The sequence below is a fragment of the Sus scrofa genome, chromosome 13 (assembly GCF_000003025.6).
Source record: "Sus scrofa isolate TJ Tabasco breed Duroc chromosome 13, Sscrofa11.1, whole genome shotgun sequence".
Taxonomy (NCBI): Eukaryota; Metazoa; Chordata; class Mammalia; order Artiodactyla; family Suidae; genus Sus; species Sus scrofa.
In genome coordinates this window covers 204,771,816-204,790,923 of record NC_010455.5, presented here as the reverse complement: position 1 = coordinate 204,790,923, position 19,108 = coordinate 204,771,816, and the positions used below count along the sequence as shown (strand labels likewise).

At 46.8% G+C, this 19,108-nt stretch overlaps 1 protein-coding gene across 2 annotated transcripts in view; it reads right to left on the bottom strand.

Annotated features, from left to right (window-relative positions):
- The window catches only part of FAM3B (family with sequence similarity 3 member B), a 50,455-nt gene that overhangs the window by 5,869 nt on the left and 25,478 nt on the right, over nucleotides 1-19,108 (bottom strand). For both annotated transcript variants that reach the window (XM_021071007.1, XM_003132779.5), the window contains exons 4-7: nucleotides 6,475-6,533; nucleotides 5,081-5,131; nucleotides 3,429-3,516; nucleotides 2,074-2,206 (exon numbers count right to left, since the gene is read on the bottom strand). In XM_021071007.1, coding sequence (XP_020926666.1) covers nucleotides 2,074-2,206; nucleotides 3,429-3,516; nucleotides 5,081-5,131; nucleotides 6,475-6,533 — 331 coding nt within the window. The remainder of the gene's footprint in view (nucleotides 1-2,073; nucleotides 2,207-3,428; nucleotides 3,517-5,080; nucleotides 5,132-6,474; nucleotides 6,534-19,108) is intronic.

The following is a 19,108-nucleotide window of genomic DNA, read 5'->3' as shown; positions in this document are numbered from 1 at the left end:
CCGGGGGCCGGCGTGGGCAGGGGAGGAGGGCCAGAAGGGCTCCGCCAAAAAAACAGGCCACACGGCTTGGACGATGGTTTGGACGATGGACCCGAGATCCACACCTAGTCACACCCATGGAAACTTCTATCCTCGGTTATCTCCCTCTTGTGGGTCTCAAACTGCTCCTCCCAGTTAGAGAACTGTGTGGAAAGTAACATAACGTCTTTTCTATCGAAGGAAACCTTGGTGACTCCATGTTGCTCCCTTATGGCTGAGACGCCCTCCTGCGACCCCCTCCTCTTTCCTGCTTCTCCCAGCAAGTCTGTTTCAAATGAGCCAACCGAGAAGAGTTTGCGCCCTGGCCTGACCCACGGGAAGGGGACAGGTCCATCGCCTGTGCTAGGGACCAGTAGGGAGGGTCTCTTCTTCTTTGCAGGGGCCTTTTGAGCACCCGCGCCCTCCTGCAGAAGGAAAGAGCCTTGTCGCGATCTCCCCGTCTCCTCATTTTTCGACACTGACGATCCGAACCAAGTCCCCAACAACTGGAATCAACTTTCAAGACTCGCATGTTTAAAAATTCAATTCAGTAGGCAGTGGGGCCAATAAAGGCTTGTGGGCCTGGGGACATCCTGCGAGCTGTGCCCAGGACACAGGGTCTGGGAACAGCAGGGGAAGGGATGTGAACGGGGAGACCGCTGGGAGCTCAGGAGGCGCCCCCCCCCCCCCACACAGTCCTCCACCAGGAACATCCGGGTGTGCCCGTCTGAATACCCAAAATAATGAAGATGCAATGATTCCTCCAACAGACTTGATTCAGAGCCTCCGTCCGAGCGCCCTGAGACCCTGGCTGCCCGGTCCAGCCTCATCGGCGTTCCAGCAAACATCCCTTAGGACCTGAACCACAGCAGCTCTGATAACACAACCACTGCTCACCCCATCCAGGCCTGGGCCCTCCCTCCTGCAGAAACGGGGACAATGACTTTCCACCCACACTTGTAAGCAGGAGACGTGTTTTCCTGCAATTCACTTAGTGCTGTGGTATCAAGAGACATTCGAGTCTCTACACCCAGCGCAGTGCTTGGACCCCTGCTTTTTTCTGGATTCCTCCCACTCCAGAAACTCCTTTTCTCCTGAAGAAGACAAAAAAGCAAGGGCCATTGCTCCCTCTTTTGCAATTCAAATGAGGCTTTGTTTTCTGCCTTAGCTGAACGTTAACACAGAGTTAACCTTCAACTTGAAAGGGATTCGAGCCTCACACACTTGCGCGCAGAGGGGGACCAAGGCTCCAGTCCTCGCCTTAATGACAGGCGAGGACACACAGCACTTTCCGACTGGCCTGGCGCCCCTGGCTGTCAGCAGGGGTCCCCGGTCACTGCACTGTCACTCTTGCAGGGTCAAGAGATAGGGCAGCTGGGGTGGGGGCAGGATTGGCACCTGGAGAGGCTGCCGAAGAGGCGTGGAGGGGGTGCGGGGTAAGCCAGCCAGCCAGGGAAAGGGCAGAGAACAGTGGGAGGGGCTTGTCATCCCTCAGGCCACAAGCTACTCGAGAACAAGCCCGAAATCCACGTTTCCCAGTGGTAGTAGGGGGCCCGCCCCGTCTTTGGTGCTTCACGTGCACAGGCTTGGTTACCCTGCCTCATCACCTTAAGTATTAAGTACTGTCCCCACCCCAGGAACAGAGACGGCGGAGAGGGGCTTGGGACAGACCGTGGGCTGCAGGTGATAGAAAACTGATGCCAGAATTTTCTACTTTTAAAGAGATTTGAGAGTCCAAACTCAGCACATGCCTTTTGAAGGCTGGCGCAGAGGGAAAGGCTGCAAACATCCCAGGCTGGGCTGTTGTGCCTGCGATGATTCATCAAGCACCGCCACACGGATCATGTACTATTTCCCGGATTGCGAGACAGAAGCACAGGTGAAGCATCTTTAAATCCCGGCAGCCGTGGTCACAGCCGTGGTCACAGCCTTTGCGTGTGCTTTACGCGGGAAGGGGTTTCCGGACAGAAAGTTATCACCGACCAGCGACCTCTCCCACTACAGCGTGTCCTGCGCCAGCCGGTTTGCGGGGAAAGCGATGTTTACACCACTCACCTTTTCTCTCTCGATTCCCGCAGGAAGTTCGAAGCCTTTTGCTGCCAGGAACACCCAGCTCGACCTGAATCGCATGTTCCTGATCTCCTTACTTCCCAGGGATTCGATGGCCTTCTTGGCGTCCTCCTTCAGCCTGGGGGGCGGGGTGGGGGTGGGGAATGGTGTGAGCATCTCACCTGCAGACTCCACTGCGCTGCACTAGGACAGAGTCAGTCCTAGGACAGGTTTCTTTTTCTTCTTTTTTCTCTTTTTCTTCTGAGGACCACACCCGTGGCATATGAAAGTGCCCAGGCTAGGGGTCGAATCGGAGCTGCAGGTGCCAGCCACAGCCACAGCCACAGCAACGCGGGATCTGAGCTGCCTCTGCAACTTACACCACAGCTCACAGCAACGTCGGATCTTTAACCCACTGAGCAAGGCCAGGGATCGAACCTGCGTCCTCATGGATGCTAGTGGGGTTCATTACTGCTGAACCATGATGGGAGCTCTGGGGCACAGAGTCCTAACTCTCAACTCTGAAAAGCCCGGTGTCTTGGGGTTGTCACCTCCTCACCCCCGGCCAATATGATTTTTGGTCCTTGCTACCTTGCTTACTGACCACAAGACAAGGCAGACTGAAGTTGCTGAAAGACAAACACCAATGCCAAAAACGTTCATATTCAGAAAGGTCGGTATCAAAAAAGAAAAAAATTAAACCATCGTCCCATTGTAAAAAGGTGCAATTTCAAGTAAGCAAAGCAAGGAGGGCAGAAAGGAAAGAAAAAGAAGTTCAGATTTTCCAAAGGGTATGTCAGAGAACTTTCCATCTGGAAGATGCTTTTTTAAAAAGAGGACCTGACGTCAAACAAATCTGGAACATGCTGCATTTAGTAGCTCCACCTTGGAAATTCAGGGCGCAAAAAAGCACTCTGAGGTTCTCGGAAGTTCGGCCACGAAGACGCACATGCTTGCTTAAAAGAGCATCCTTGGCGAAACACAGCCCTGTCATTCTCCCCAGTGCAAGCATCGTGTGTGCACACGCATGTGCATGTATGCATGCATGGAAGTCCCACCCGGAGTCTTTGGCCACGAGTTAGCGTTGCTATTTTATTTATGGTCAGTGGCGGCTTTGTCTTGCTAACCGGGGACTATTCCTCCGTTTCTAGGACTTCTGCGCTCCAGCGGCTGGCCGTTTATCTAGAAATGAGGTCCCTTCGTCAGGGTCCCCACTCCTCTTCCTTTGAGAAGCAACCTGCTCCTCGGCGCTCTGTTCTTTCTTAAGGAGAATGTGGGGACCCTGACAGGGCTGGGCCCTCGGCACCCTGCTGGCTTCTTCAACGCTGGCCCGGCTGCGACCGACCCACCCACGCACTCACCTGCTGCTGCCGTCATCGTGGGTCACCATGAAGAGCAGCGACTTGGAGGGAGCGCTCTGAATGAACGCCGTCATGGGGCCAGAGTTGTCTGCGGGGACAGGGCAAATCAGCTGGAAGACCCTCTTGGCGGCTGAGACCCTGGTCTAGGGGCTGTGTTTCCTCTGCGCTCAGCTTCTGCGCCCTGCTCGAGAACCCTCCTATTCGAGAGCCGTCTCTGCGCACACAGAGGGTGCTCTCCGGCTTTGAGAGCGAACGGCCCGTGGGGTCCACGCTGAGCCCACGTGAGGGGAGCAGCACCATCAGATCCTAAAGAGTCTAGCGATCAACTCTGAAACCCGCAACCACTTCAGCGGCACAGGTGAGCTTTCCTCTGCAGGTGCTAAGAAAGCACGGACCCCAGGCGTGACCATCTCAGAGCAGAGTGGCTCCAGGACAGTGATGATATGAGACACACAGACCAGGCCGGGATGGGTCAGTCTTTGCTAAGACCCTCTTCTATTTCTTACAGGAAGAAAGCAAAGGCTCAGCTCAGACCCCCCCCCCCTTTTTATGGCCACATTTGCAGCCTATGAAAGTTCCCGGGCCAGGGACTGCATGAAGCTGGGCGGCACCTGCAGCAACCCTGGATCCTTTAATGCACTGTGCTGGGCAGGGGATCAAACCCTTGCCTCTGTAGCAACCCAAGCTGCTGCAGTGGGACTCTCAATCCAGTGCACCTCGGCAGGAACCCCTCAAAGCCCATCATTTACCACCGGGGCCCGTTACTTACAGTTAAGATTAAGTTAACTGCACAGTGAAACGCATAGCTCCCGAGCCTATCTGGGCCCTTGTTACTTAACTTTAAACACCTCTTTTCAGTGATTCTCAGCATTCCATACACTTAAAAAGGGCTGGTATATGGTGACTGGCCACTGCAGTCAAGATCCAGAGCCCAGAACGGAAGGAAGAGATGGGTACCATGGTTGTGGGAATGTTTGCACCGAGCCCAGCAGGGCACTGGGAGCACAACAGCCACCAAGGTGACATGCAGAGCAGGATGTCAATCACGTTATTTCACAGACGTTTGACTTTTTTTTTTTTTTTTTAATCAATTCCCTTGGAGATCCCACTGTGGCTCAACAGTAATGAACCTGACTAGTATCCACGATTATGCAGGTTCGATCCCTGGCCTCGCTCAGTGGGTTAAGGATCCAGCATTGCCACGAGCTGTGGTGTAGGTCGCAGACACAGCTCAGATCTGGCGCAGCTGTGGCTGTGGTGCAGGCCAGAGGCTACACCAGCTCTGATTCAACCCCTAGCCTGGGAACCTCCATATGTCATGGGTGCGGCTCTAAAGAGACAAAATAAATACATAAATTAAAAAATTAAAAAAATTCTTTCCTGCTATCTGATGAAGGAGCAGAAGGAAAAGATCCGGGGAAAATGTGAGCAAAGATGCTTAGTAGATAATATGCCTTCTAACTTGAATACATGAACTCACTCGGAGGCTCCAAGGATGGCTGTACAACCATTCTAGAAAACTCACCTGACCTTCTGGCAAACTTTTTTCTGGTAGACAAAATAAGCGTATTTGACATTTTTGGTTGTGATTTTTTCATCCTAATTTATGTTTATGATTCCCTTTCAGTTTAAGAGGAAAAGAGTCATCTTACCACCTTCAAACATGTCAAAATACTGTGTTGCGATCACTTTCCCAGTCGCATCTGGAAATAAAAGAAGCTGTTTTTAAGAGAAGGTTCATGGAGATGCAGGGGGAACTTTAAAAGGGCTGTATATGGTGACCGAAAGGGCCTGTCCCTTCTCTGTCTCTGTCCAGGAAGCGTGACTGCCGGGGGGACCCAGCCTGAAGGGCAGGCAGGACCCCTTTCCTGGGGCGGTGGGTCAGGAGAGCAGGGCTTGCCAGCTGCCCACAGCGGAGCACACATCTGTTTCCAGTTGGCGAGTCACATACGCTTCCCAATCATCTGCCTCTTCCCATAAATACCGGGGCCCCCACCAGCCCTTTCTGCCCCACTCCCCCCAGGGGTCCCACAGCCCCGCTGTCACCTGACTCCGTGCTCAGCTTGTTCCCAGGGGCACACACCATGAGCAACCCTTTCCCCAAACCTGCTACAGTCCTGTCAGGGCCTCAATGGCAACAGTGACAGGTGTTTCTCCAGGACCAAGCGGAGGCCAAGGTTCGCTTCCCCTGAGGCCCTAGTCACCTGTTCGTAGACAAAGGTGTCGCCCCCTGCTGGCCACCAGCCATCAGAGCAAAGAGGAGGCCCAATACCAGGGTGTCTGTGCCCCAGGTCTGAGGATCTGGTTTTAGCCCTGACTTCTGCAGGTCCTTCTTTGTTTTTTAAAAGTCAACTTATATAGAGTTCCCGCTGTGGCGTGGTGGGTTAAGAATCCAACCACAGAGGCTCGGGTGGCCGAGGAAGTGCAGGTTCAGTCCCCGTGCCGTGCAGTGGGTTCAAGGATCTGACGTGGAAGTCACGGCTGCAGCTCAGAGTCAGTCCCTGGCCTGGGAACTTCCATACGCTGTGGGCACGGCCGTAAAATAAAAATAAATAAGCTCAGTTTATATTTGATTTCAGGGTTTTCTGAGGAACCATCAATAATCTATTAAGTGAGACAGTGTAAAAATAGGTAAATATATACTTTTAAAATGTATTAAAATATAAACCTAGGAGTTCCCAACGTGGCACAGTGGTTAACGAATCCGACTAGGAACCATGAGGTTGAGTTCGATCCCTGGCCTTGCTCAGTGGGCTGATGATCCAGCGTTGCTGTGAGCTGTGGTGTAGGTTGCAGACCCGGCTCGGATCTGGTGTTGCTGTGCCTGAGCCATAGGCTGGCGGCTACAGCTCCAATTAGACCCCTAGCCTGGGAACCTCCATATGCCACAGGAGTGGCTCTAGAAAAGACAAAAAATAAAAATAAAAATAAATAAATAAACCTAGACTAAATTGTATGTGAAAAAAAATCAATAAAAAACCAAAGTACCTCTGAATTCCCAGCCACAGAGACTTTAGAGAGGCTGTAAAGCTGTTTAGTAACTTACAGTTCACGATGGCAATATTTATTCCTCTTGCAACGTTTCCAGTCTTCTCTCCGATGAGCCTGAAATGTAAACACGCAGCTGGCAAAGAACTCCTTTCTTACCAGGCAGTGAAGAGCCTCCCTGCTCCAAAAGGTCTCTCTCTCTCTCTCTCTTTTTTTTTTTTTTTTGTCTTTTTAGGGCCACACCCATGGCATATGGAGGTTCCCAGGCTAGGGGTCGCATCAGAGCTGTAGCCACCGGCCTACACCACAGCCACAGCAACGCCAGATCCGAGCCACGTCTGTGACCTACACCACCACTCAGGGCAACGCCGGATCCTTAACCCACTGAGCAAGGTCAGGGACCGAACCTGTGTTCTCGCGGATACTAGTCAGATTCGTTTCTGCTAAACCACAACAGGAACTCCATTTTTTTCCCCTCCCGTAGGATTCGTTGGCAGAATCGCTGTCCTCATGGATATGCCCTGGTCTTGAGTCAGCTCCCTTGAAAGCCACCCCACCCTCGCTCCGCACACACCGTCTCTACAGACCGAGGGCACCTGGAAACCGCAGAAGCTATAAAGTCTTAGACTTGATACAAATGGCTGAGCCAGCGTTTGCTTTATTAGCACAGGCTCTTGGCAAACATTCTCTCGTGGAATTCTCAGCCTCCTCTTGGGTGGGCTTTCGTGTTCCCATATTATACATCTGGAGCACAGCAGCCGGCAGAGCGGGTTAGGAGCCAGAAAGTCTGGAGGCACGTGTGCATGCGTGGACGTGCACAGACACGCACGTACATTCACACAAACACAGATATAGCACACACCTAACACATACGCATACACACATGCACACACACGTGAGTGCATATGCAAGCACACACACATGCACACACATACATGTAACAAACACACAAGACACATGCACATACAAGCACACGTGCATACACACAGGTACATACATACACACAATACTTAGATACACACATTCAAACACACAAACACAAAACCCAGACAAACACAGTGCACACACACAAACACAGACATACACAAACACGCGGACCCACAGGTACACACATATATACATGCACACACACATCCGCACACACACCCCCACCCGGGTACTCCAACGTCCTGATGCAGGCTTGCTGGACTGTGAACACGGAGGCAGAAGCAGGGAGAGCGAGGAGACGGCAAAATAAGAGTTACCGAGGATGTGTACCTGCTGGACCTGGACAGAGGACGGGATGTGAGGACCAGACTTGGGGTGGCAGGGACAAGTGACGCCTTCAGCCGGGCTGGCTGTTAACAACAGGGAAGAGGAGGTGGGTGGCAGGGGAAGAGCCTGGCCCGCCTGTGCTATCAGCTTCTAGGCGTCCTCTCCCCGTCAGGCTGGCTCTCACAGGCTTTGCTGACGTCTGGATGTAAGTCGGTGGCCCCCTTACCTAAGTCCCTGGACTCCTCTGCTTAAGGGTTACCTTCAAACTGGAGAACAGCAACTGTCAGCTTCAAGGAGACTGTGCCCTGAAGCCCGGAAGAAGGCTGACCTTCCCGGAAATGTCAAATGGTACTGAACATCTGGGGGGTTGTGTGTGTGTGTGTCTGTAGGTGTTCGTGCACCTTCTGCCAAGTTTTAGAATCAACAATGTGTTAGCATCATCAAAAGAATTTGGAAGCGTTCCTCCTATTCCCATGCTTTGGAACAGTAAATATGGTCTTGACTTATTCTTTTTTTTCTTGGCTGTGGGAGGTGGAAGTTCCAGGGCCGGGGACTGAACCCACACCACAGCAGCAACCTGAGCTGCTGCAGTGACAATACCACATCCTTAACCCACTGCGCCACCTGAGAACTCTCAGTCCTGGAATATTCTGCTCTTGCGATGTTTGCCTAAACTCCCCTGTGGACCTTCCAAGCTAAGTCTTTTTGGAGGCAGTAGCCCTTTTTTTGGATAATTCTAGAGAATACCCCATAAGAACTTGAAAAAGAAACGTCCATTTATGATAATAGAACACTGAGTAATCTGAACCTGTTCCTCCAGAGAGAAAAACAAAAAAATGGGACTTAAAAAAAAAAAAGCTTAATTAAATATGTCAGAGACTTAATACGGCAACCAAGAATTTCCAGGCTGAGATCTGGGAGAAGGCTCAACTTCACCATAGTAAGCCCAGCACTTAGAGCCACTTTTAAATTAGCAACATTGGCTCATTCCAGAAAAACTGCAAAAGAAAATCAGTGGCATTTCTGACAACTCTCAGAAGCAAAAGGGACAAAAGCTGGAGGCCAGGGCCCCCCAAAGGGAGGGAGCTGATAAATCCTCATTTGCTTGGGTTGGGGACAAAGAGAACTTGAAAGTGAGTCTGAAAGTGAGTCAGAAATAAATCAGAATTGGTATAACACGGTGCAGCTTTAAGTCAACTAGCCAAATCTCAATCCTTAACCTTTAATCAGATCCTTCTATTGCGCGGATGGTTCTGGGTTCCCGACAGAGCAAACAAAAATCCTCAGGAGAAGAAGACATCATCTAATGCCTCAGTTAACAAACGAACCAAAAAAGCAATTGACCAAATGCACCACCTGGCACATTATCAAGTGTAACCCGGCGTCCAAGGACAGACGCCAAGATAAACAAGAACCCACACAACCAGAAGGAAACAAAGAGATGTTACTGACACACTCATGGGCTCCAAACAGCAGAATGATCAGACTTACCACGACCCCAAGAAGACGATAAGTAAGACTGAGAATTTCAGAGCTGCAAACTATGAAAGAATGAGATGAAGATGAGAAAAAGAACCGAGAAAAAGTTCTAAAATTAAATACGATAAATAAAATCAGGAGTTTAACAGCAACTTAGGTGCAGTAAAAGAGAGAATTAGTGAACTGAAAACAGTTCAGAGGAAAACAGCCCCATCCACCCTGAAGCACAGAGATGCAAAGAGGGAACATACTAAACAGAATATAGTAATCAGGTCTGACGTATGTTTCATTAATAGTCTCAGAAGAACAGGAGAAAGAGACTGGGGCAGAAGAGCCAATGACAGAGAATTGATTAACTGTGACGACGTCAGTACATACAGATTTAAGAAGCCCAATAAATCCCAAATAAGATAAAGCAGCAACAACAAAGATGGACACAGACAGTACAAGCGTTTAAAAGACAGAGGAAAAAAAGAAAAAACCTTGAAGGCAAGCAAAAAAGGAAAAAAAGGCAGTTACTTTCAACTTCTCAAGAGGAACAACAGAAACCAGAAGACCATAAAATAGTTCTTTTTTTTTTTTCTCTTTTTAGGGCTGCACCCACGGCATATGGAGGTTCCCAGGCTTAGGGGTCCTATTGGAGCTGAAGCTGCTGGCCTACACCACGGCCATGGCAATGCCAGATCCTTAACCCACTGAGCGAGGCCAGGGATTAAACCCACTTCCTCATGGATCAGTCAGGTTCGTTACCGCTGAGCTACAATGGGAACTCACGAAATGGTATCTTGAATGGGCTGGAAAAAAAAAATAATAGCCGACTCAGTCTGGAAAAATATCTTATAGCAATGAAGATGAAATAAAGATATTTTAGAGAAACATAAACTTGGGAAATTCACCACCAGCAAGACATTCAGAAGCTTTTGCTGTCTTTTGTTTTAATAAGCCTTATCTGTAAGTATCAGTTCTTGGTGAGTCTCAGGAGTCCTTCCAGAGTTGTCACTGGAGAGGATGGCTGTGCCTGCCCAATACCCCAGCAAAGTAGGTACACGTGCAACAAAAGCAAGAACGGAACTAGTCGCAGCACCTGTACTCCTAACAGCCCCAGACTAGAAATGATCTGAATGTCAGTTAATAGCAGGATGGATAAGGAAACTGTAGAATATTCCACGCACTTCAATATTACACAGCAGTGCAAACTGATGAACAACAGCTACCCCGACATCGAGGACAAGTCTCACAAATACAATTCTGAGCCAAGGAACTCAGACGCAAAAGAGTATGTGGTTCGGGGTTCCACCAGAATGATGTTCAAAATGGACACAATTGAAGACAAGGGTTTTGCAGCGCATGCCTAGGCGGTAAGATGGTCAGTAAACGCCAGGAAAAAATCGCCATCAAAGACAGAAGAGAGGTTAGGACTGGGCAGTAAGGAAAGGGGGGCCGGATTTGGGGAGGGGTACGCGGAGGCGTGTGGAGGGCCAGTGACGGTCCATTCCTCAGCCGGGCGGTGATGCCACGAGTACTCACTTTACGATGATGCATCTCAAAACAACACGTTGGCAAGGGTATTCACTGAGTACTCTCTGTAACACCGGAAGATTTCCAACATTAAAAGCATCCATCAGGGAGAACAGACTGAGTCAATTACGATACAGCCACGCTCTGGAATACTCCAGAATACCGTGGACCCAGCAGAAGCCAAGAGCACAGTCCCTTGTGTGCTGATCCTGTTACGGGCAAAGAGCAAAATGCAGAACTGTGTATAGAGTCTGCTACCTTTTACATAAGAACAGAAGTTAGAGAGAAGGCTTCTTTGAGTATAATGTTATGTTTCTTCTCACGGCCGCCCCTCCAGCATACGGCAGTTCCTGGGCCAGGGATCGAATCGGAGCTGCAGCTGCCACCCTACACCACAGCCATGGCAACATCAGATGCGCCCCACATCTGTGACCTACACCGCAGCTTGTGACAGTGCTGGATCCTTAACCCACAGAGTGAGGCCAGGGATCGAACCTGCGTCCTCACAGAGACAATGTCAGCTCTTAACCTGCTGAACCACAACAGGAACTCCTCTTTGAGTACAATTTTATTCTGTATACATAATATTGATTTGCGAACCATGTAAGTGCATTACAAATTCAAAAGTTAAATAGAACGCGAAGAAAACTAAAATGAAGACTAGAATTTAGACTAAACTGAAAAAAAATACATCAAATATGGAATATAACTACAGGAAAAAGAATAACCATTTCATATGGCTTTGGGAACAGTACTTGGATTGGGCCTTTAATGGTGTATTTTTGAGGACAAAAAGAAGTGCAAAGAAAATTTAAGCTCCATGTACTAGCTGTGTTAATAGCTACACCGGCATTGTAATTAGAAAACAAACATAATGGTACTAGAAACCAAAATTTTCAGTGTATGTGAAAAAAGTTAAAAATGCAGACAAAGAACTTAGGGAGAAATAAACCCCCAGGATGTTAACTTTTAAGCTGGAAATGCTAATGGAAAGGCATGATTGAAAACATGCCTATTTCTTGCCTCTGTCCGCTAGACATGCTTAGACGCTTAGAAGCACTAATAGCCCAGCAGTTACGAGCACACCTGGCATCTAGATTTTAGTTTCTCAACATCGTAACCCACTAAAGGAACGGTCTTCATAGAGAAATGACTGACCTCGGGTCTAGACAAAGAAAGACAAAAACGGTATAAATCCGGAGTTCCCGTCCTGGCGCAGCGGAAACGAATCTGACCACCATCTGTGAGGATGCAGGTTCGATCCCTGGCCTTGCTCAGTTAAGGATCCGGCGTTGCATGAGCTGTGGTGTAGGTTGCAGACACGGCTCGGATCCAGCATTGCTCTGGCCGTGGTGTAGGCCGGCAGGTACAGCTCTGATTCGACTCCTAGCCTGGGAACCTCCATATGCCACGGGTGCAGCCCTAAAAGACCCCCCCAAAAAACAAAAAAAGGATGGTATAAATCAAGAAAGCACTTTGTGAAATAAGAAATACACATATAAAGGAGTTCCCATCGTGGCGCAGTGGTTAACAAATCCGACTAGGAACCGTGAGGTTGCGGGTTCGGTCCCTGCCCTTGCTCAGTGGGTTAACGATCCGGCGTTGCCGTGAGCTGTGGTGTAGGTTGCAGATGCGACTCGGATCCCGCGTTGCTGTGGCTCTGGTGTAGGCCAGTGGCTACAGCTCCAATTTGACCCCTAGCCTGGGAACCTCCATATGCTGCGGGAGCGGCCCAAAGAAATAGCAAAAAGACAAAAAAAAAAAAAAAAAAAAAAAAGAAAAAAAGAAATACACATATATGTGTGTATATCCACTTATCTATCGCTCTGTCTGTCTGTCTATGTCTCTGCCCCCCGTTCTTGCAATGTCATGAGTGAGAAGAGGCACTAGGAATACTTGGTTCCTGACCCTGGTTCCTGAACATAGAGCTTCTAAATCCCTTGGAATTTCCTGGGTGATGGAAGTGCCTTGTTGCAATGAGACAACGCTTTGTAGGGTCCTGGAAGGGGCCGGTCACCAAGTCGAGCTTAGAAGCTGGGGGCTTTCCGCCTCGTTCCCCTCAGCCCTGACCCCCACCCTGGCAGTGAGGTAAAGGATTGACCACGCCTATGTGATGAAACCTCCATAAAATCCGCCAAAGCACGGAACTCAGAGAGGTTCCAGGGTGGTGAGAACACAGGAGACAGGTGCATCTGGAGAGGGCACAGGAGCTCTGTGCCTCCGCACGTACCGTGACCTGGCTGTTCATCGTCACCCTTTTGTACTAAGCCAGTCAACGTAAGGAAGCGTCTCCCTGAGTTCTGTGAGCCGCTCGAGCAAGTGACCGAACCCCAGGAGGGGGGGTCCCAGGGAACCTCACTCATAGCCTGTTGGTCAGAAGAGCAAGTGACCACCGAGGTGTGTGACTGGCAGCTGAAGCGGGGGTCGGTCCTGGGCCACAGGGCCCTTCGTCTGTGGGATCTGATGCTCTCTCCAGGCAGCGCACGTCAGAATTTACTTCAAGTGTAGGCCACTTGGCTGGTGTCTCAGAGGACGGCTTGATACAGAAGAAACCTTTGCGAACGTACCAACCAAAGTACTCCAGTGTTTGCAGCATGCGTGCTGTGTAAAGGCACTACTGGAAATAAGCAGAGTTTTTCTCTGCTCGCCCCAACAGAAGCAGATGACCTGAGTAGCTCCGTGTTCATTAAACGAACTGAAATTGGAGTTAGAGCCTTCTCACCAAGAGAATTCCAGGCCAGGTGGCTTGGCACTGAACATTTACAGAAGAAATGATACCCAATTTACAAAGACTCTCCCAGAATGCTAAAGAACAGCGAACACTCACTAATGTATTTTATGAGCTCAGTGTTATTCTGATGCCAAAACCAGAGGAAAAAAGGTGACAAGAACACTACAGACCATGGAGTTCCCCTCATGGCTCAGCACTTAACAAACCCGACTAGCATCCTTGAGGTTGCAGGTTTGATCCCTGGTCTCGCTCAGTGGGTTGAGGATCTGACGTTGGCGTGAGCTGGGGTGTAGGTTGCAGACATGGCTCAGACCCAGCACTGCTGTGGCTGTGGTGTAGGTCGGCAGCTGCAGCTCCGACTGGACCCCTAGCCTGGGAACCTCCATATGCCACAGGTGTAGCCCTAAAACGCCAACAAAAAAAAAAAAAAAGGAAGGATGGAAAACTATAGACCAATATCCCTCATGAACAGAGATGCAAACATTCTTAACAAAATTTTAGCAAACTGAATCCAATTTGGTACTGAGCAATTAGATAGCCATATATATGTTTAAAAAGACTACAAAAATAAAATAAAATGACTACAAACCACATTTCACATCATTTTCAAAAATTAGTTAAAAATGGACATATCATATAAAAAGTATATAAAACGAATACCATATCATGACTAAAGGAAATTTATCTCAAAAATGCAAGATTGGTTTAACACTCAGAAATCAATTTAATTCACCGTATTAGAGGACTAAAAAAAGACACCCCATATAATCATCTCAAAAAACACGGAATAAGCATTTGAGGAAATTAATTATACACTGCTGATTAAAAGAAACAAACACACCTCTCAGCAATCTTGGAATAGAAGGGAATTTCCTGAGTCATCTAGGAAAGGTCACCTATGAAAAACCCCTAGGGAACATTATGCTTAATGGCGAATGACTGAATGTTTTCCCTCAGACCTGGGAAAAGGTAAGGATTCCTGATCGCATCATCCGTATTCGACACGGCAATGGAAGTTCCAGGGCAAGCGGGCAAGAAAAACGAAGTTAAGGGCATGCAGACTAGAAAAGAAGTATAACTGCTTTTTTTTTTTAAGTAGGTGACATGATTACCTATGCAGAAAATGTAATGACCACAAAGCTACTAGAACCAATAAGTGAGTTAACAAGATTGTCAGATATAAGGGACTGATAGAAAAACCAGTCGTATTTCTACCTACCAGCAACAAACAACTGGAAATGGAAATTTTAAAAAATATACTCGGTCGTATAAAAATATGAGATACTTAAGAGAGAAATACAGCAAAAGATCTGTAAAGTGTATACACTGAATACTATGAGACACTGCTGAGGCAACTGAACAAATGGAGTTGAGCGAAAGACTCAATATTGCAAAGATGTCAATTTCCCCCAAATTATCTAGAGGTCTAATGATGCAAATCCCTATTAAAAAAGAAAAAGATGAAATTGAAGAGGTCATAAAATCACTCCCTACAAATAAAAGTCCAGGACCAGATGGCTTCACAGGTGAATTCTATCAAGCATATAAAGAGGAATTGGTGCCCATCCTCCTTAAACTCTCTCAAAAGGTTGAAGAAGAAGGAATACTCCCAAAGACATTCTATGAGGCCACCATCACCCTCATTCCAAAACCAGACAGAGATACCACCAAAAAAGACAGCTATCGCCCAATATCACTGATGAAATAGACGCAAAAATTCTCAACAAAATCTTAGCCAACCGAATCCAAACCTCACATATCAAAAAAATTATACACCATGACCAGGTTGGGTTCATCCCAGGTTCACAAGGATGGTTCAACATACGCAAATCAATCAGCATCATACACCACATTAACAAAAAAAAGGTCAAAAATCATATGATCATCTCAATAGACGCAGGAAAAGCATTTGACAAAGTTCAACATCCATTCATGATCAAGACCCTCGCCAAAGTGGGTATAGAGGGAACATTCCTGAATATCATCAAAGCCATTTATGATAAACCCTCAGCAAATATAATACTCAATGGGGAAAAAGTGAAAGCCTTCTCACTCAAATCTGGAACAAGACAGGGATGCCCACTCTCACCACTGCTCTTCAACATAGTTTTGGAAGTCCTAGCCACAGCAATTAGACAAACAAAAGAAATAAAAGGCATCCATATAGGAAGAGAAGAGATCAAACTGTCACTGTATGCAGATGACATGATACTATACATAGAAAACCCTAAGGACTCAACCCCAAAACTCCTTGAACTGATGAATAAATTCAGCAAAGTGGCAGGATATAAGATTAACATTCAGAAGTCAGTTGCATTTCTGTATACCAGCAATGAAACATTAGAAAAGGAATACAAAAATACGATACCTTTTAAAATTGTACCTCACAAAATCAAATACCTCGGAATACACCTGACCAAAGAGGTAAAGGACCTATATGCCGAGAACTACAAAACTTTAATCAAAGAAATCAAAGAAGATGTAAAGAAATGGAAAGATATTCCATGTTCCTGGATTGGAAAAATCAATATTTTGAAAATGGCCATCCTACCCAAAGCAATCTACAGATTCAATGCAATCCCTATCAAATTACCCAGGACATTTTTCACAGAACTAGAACAAACAATCCAAACATTTATATGGAACAACAAAAGACCCAGAATCACCAAAGCAATCCTGAGAAACAAAAACCAAGCAGGAGGCATAACTCTCCCAGACTTCAAGAAATACTACAAAGCCACAGTCATCAAAACAGTGTGGTACTGGTATCAAAACAGACAGACAGACCAATGGAAAAGAATAGAGAATCCGGAAATAAACCCTGACACCTATGGTCAATTAATCTTTGACAAGGGAGGCAAGAACATAAAATGGGAAAAAGAAAGTCTATTCAGCAAGCATTGCTGGGAAACCTGGACAGCTGCATGCAAAGCAATGAAACTAGAACACACCCTCACACCATGCACCAAAATAAACTCCAAATGGCTGAAAGACTTAAATATACGACAGGACACCATCAAACTCCTAGAAGAGAACATAGGCAAAACACTCTCTGACATCAACATCATGAATATTTTCTCAGGGCAGTCTCCCAAAGCGATAGAAATTAGAGCAAAAATAAACCCATGGGACCTCATCAAACTGAAAAGCTTTTGCACAGCAAAGGAAACCAAAAAGAAAACAAAAAGACAACTTACAGAATGGGAGAAAATAGTTTCAAATGATGCAACTGACAAGGGCTTAATCTCTAGAATATATAAGCAACTTATACAACCCAACAGCAAAAAAACCAATCAATCAATGGAAAAATGGGCAAAAGACCTGAATAGACATTTCTCCAAAGAAGATATACAGATGGCCAGCAAACACATGAAAAAATGCTCAACATCGCTGATTATAAGAGAAATGCAAATCAAAACTACCATGAGATACCACCTCACACCAGTCAGAATGGCCATCATTAATAAATCCACAAATAACAAGTGCTGGAGGGGCTGTGGAGAAAAGGGAACCCTCCTGCACTGCTGGTGGGAATGTAAACTGGTACAGCCACTATGGAGAACAGTTTGGAGATACCTTAGAAATCTATACATAGAACTTCCATATGACCCTGCAATCTCACTCTTGGGCATCTATCCGGACAAAACTCTACTTAAAAGAGACACATGCACCCAAATGTTCATTGCAGCACTATTCACAATAGCCAGGACATGGAAACAACCCAAATGTCCATCGACAGATGACTGGATTCGGAAGATGTGGTATATATACACAATGGAATACTACTCGGCCATAAAAAAGGATGACATCATGCCATTTGCAGCAACATGGATGGAACTAGAGAATCTCATACTGAGGTAAATGAGCCAGAAAGACAAAGACAAATACCATATGATATCACTTATAACTGGAATCTAATATCCAGCACAAATGAACATCTCCTCAGAAAAGAAAATCATGGACTTGGAAAATAGACTTGTGGCTGCCTGATGGGAGGGGGAGGGAGTGGGAGGGGATCAGGAGCTTGGGCTTATCAGACACAACTTAGAATAGATTTACAAGGAGATCCTGCTGAATAGCATTGAGAACTATGTCTAGATACTCATGTCGCAACAGAAGAAAGGGTGGGGGAAAAAACTGTAACTGCAATGTATACATCTAAGGATAACCTGACCCCCTTGCTGTACAGTGGGGAAATAAAAAAAAAAAAAAAAAAAAAAAAACAGCGTTGAGAAGCCAAGCAGGGAAGCTGAGAATAAAAGGCTCAAAAAAAAAAAAAAAAGAAAAAGAAAAAAGCCAGCAGACTTTTGCGTCAACATTTCTAAGCTGATTCTAAAATTCCCATGGAAATAGAAAAAATCCAGCATAGGAGTTCCTGTTGTGGCTCAGTGGTTAACGAATCCAACTAGGAACCATGAGGTTGTGGGTTCGATCCCTGGCCTCGCTCAGTGGGTTAAGGATCCAGTGTTGCTGTGAGCTGTGGTATAGGCCGCAGACACGGCTCAGATTCTGCTTTGCTGTGGCTGTGGCTGTGGCATAGGCCGGCAGCTATAGCTCCAAATAGACCCCTAGCCTGGGAATCTCCATATGCCATGTGTGTGGCCCTAGAAAAGACAAAAAAAACAAAAACAAAAACCAAAAAAACTTAAGTAAAGAGACATAGAGAAATCAATACAGAGAAATCTATAGAGAAACCTCAGAATTAACAATAAGAAAACAAGGAGTTCCCTGGTGGTGCAGTGGGTTAAGGATCTAGTTGTCTCAGCTCCCTGCAGGTGTGGTTTGGTGTCTATCAATAATTTTGAAAAATTCTTGGCAATATTACTTCAACTATTTCTCTTCTCTTCCTTCTTCTGGTATTTCTGTCATACATGTTATATCTTTTGTAGTTTTCCTACAGTTCTTGGATATTCTGTGGTTTCTTTGGTTTTTTTTTTCAGTTTTAAAAAAATTTTTTTCTTCCTCCTTTTTCAGTTTGGGAGGTTTTACTGACACATCCTCAGGCTCACTGATTCTTTTCTTGGTTGAGTCTAGTCTGCTGCCCAGCCCATCAGAAGGGTTCTTGGTTTCTGCCATGGTGTTTCTCTCACTTCCTTTTGATTCTTTCTTAGGGTTTTCATCTCTCTGCTTATATCATTTGCTCTTGTATTTTGTCCATTTTTTCTATTACAGCTCTTAGCATATTAATCATACTTGCTTTATTTGTTTTTCTCTTTTTACGGCCGCACTGGCAACATATGGAAATTCCCAGGCCAGGGGTCGAATCGGAGCTGCATCTGCGACCTACACTGCACTTGCGGCAACACTGGATCCTTAACCCATTGAGCGAGGCCAGGGATTGAACCTGCATCCTCATAGAGACAACATCCGCTCCTTAACCCACTGAGCCACAACAGAAACTCTGGTCACAGTTGCTTGAAATTCCAGGTATGCTAATTCCAAAATCTCTGCCATTTTTGAGTAAGGTTCTGATGCTTTCCCCGTCGCTTCAAGCTGTGTTTTGTTCGGCTTTGTTTTTACTTTCAGTAGGCCTTGTTATTGTTTATTATTACTATTATCATCATTGTCTTTTTAGGGCCGCACCCACAGCATATGGAAGTTCCCAGGCTAGGGGCTGAATTGGAGCTGCAGCTGCTGGCCTACACCACAGACCACGGCAACACCAGATCCTTAACCCATTGAGTGAGGCCAGGAATCGAACCCACATCCT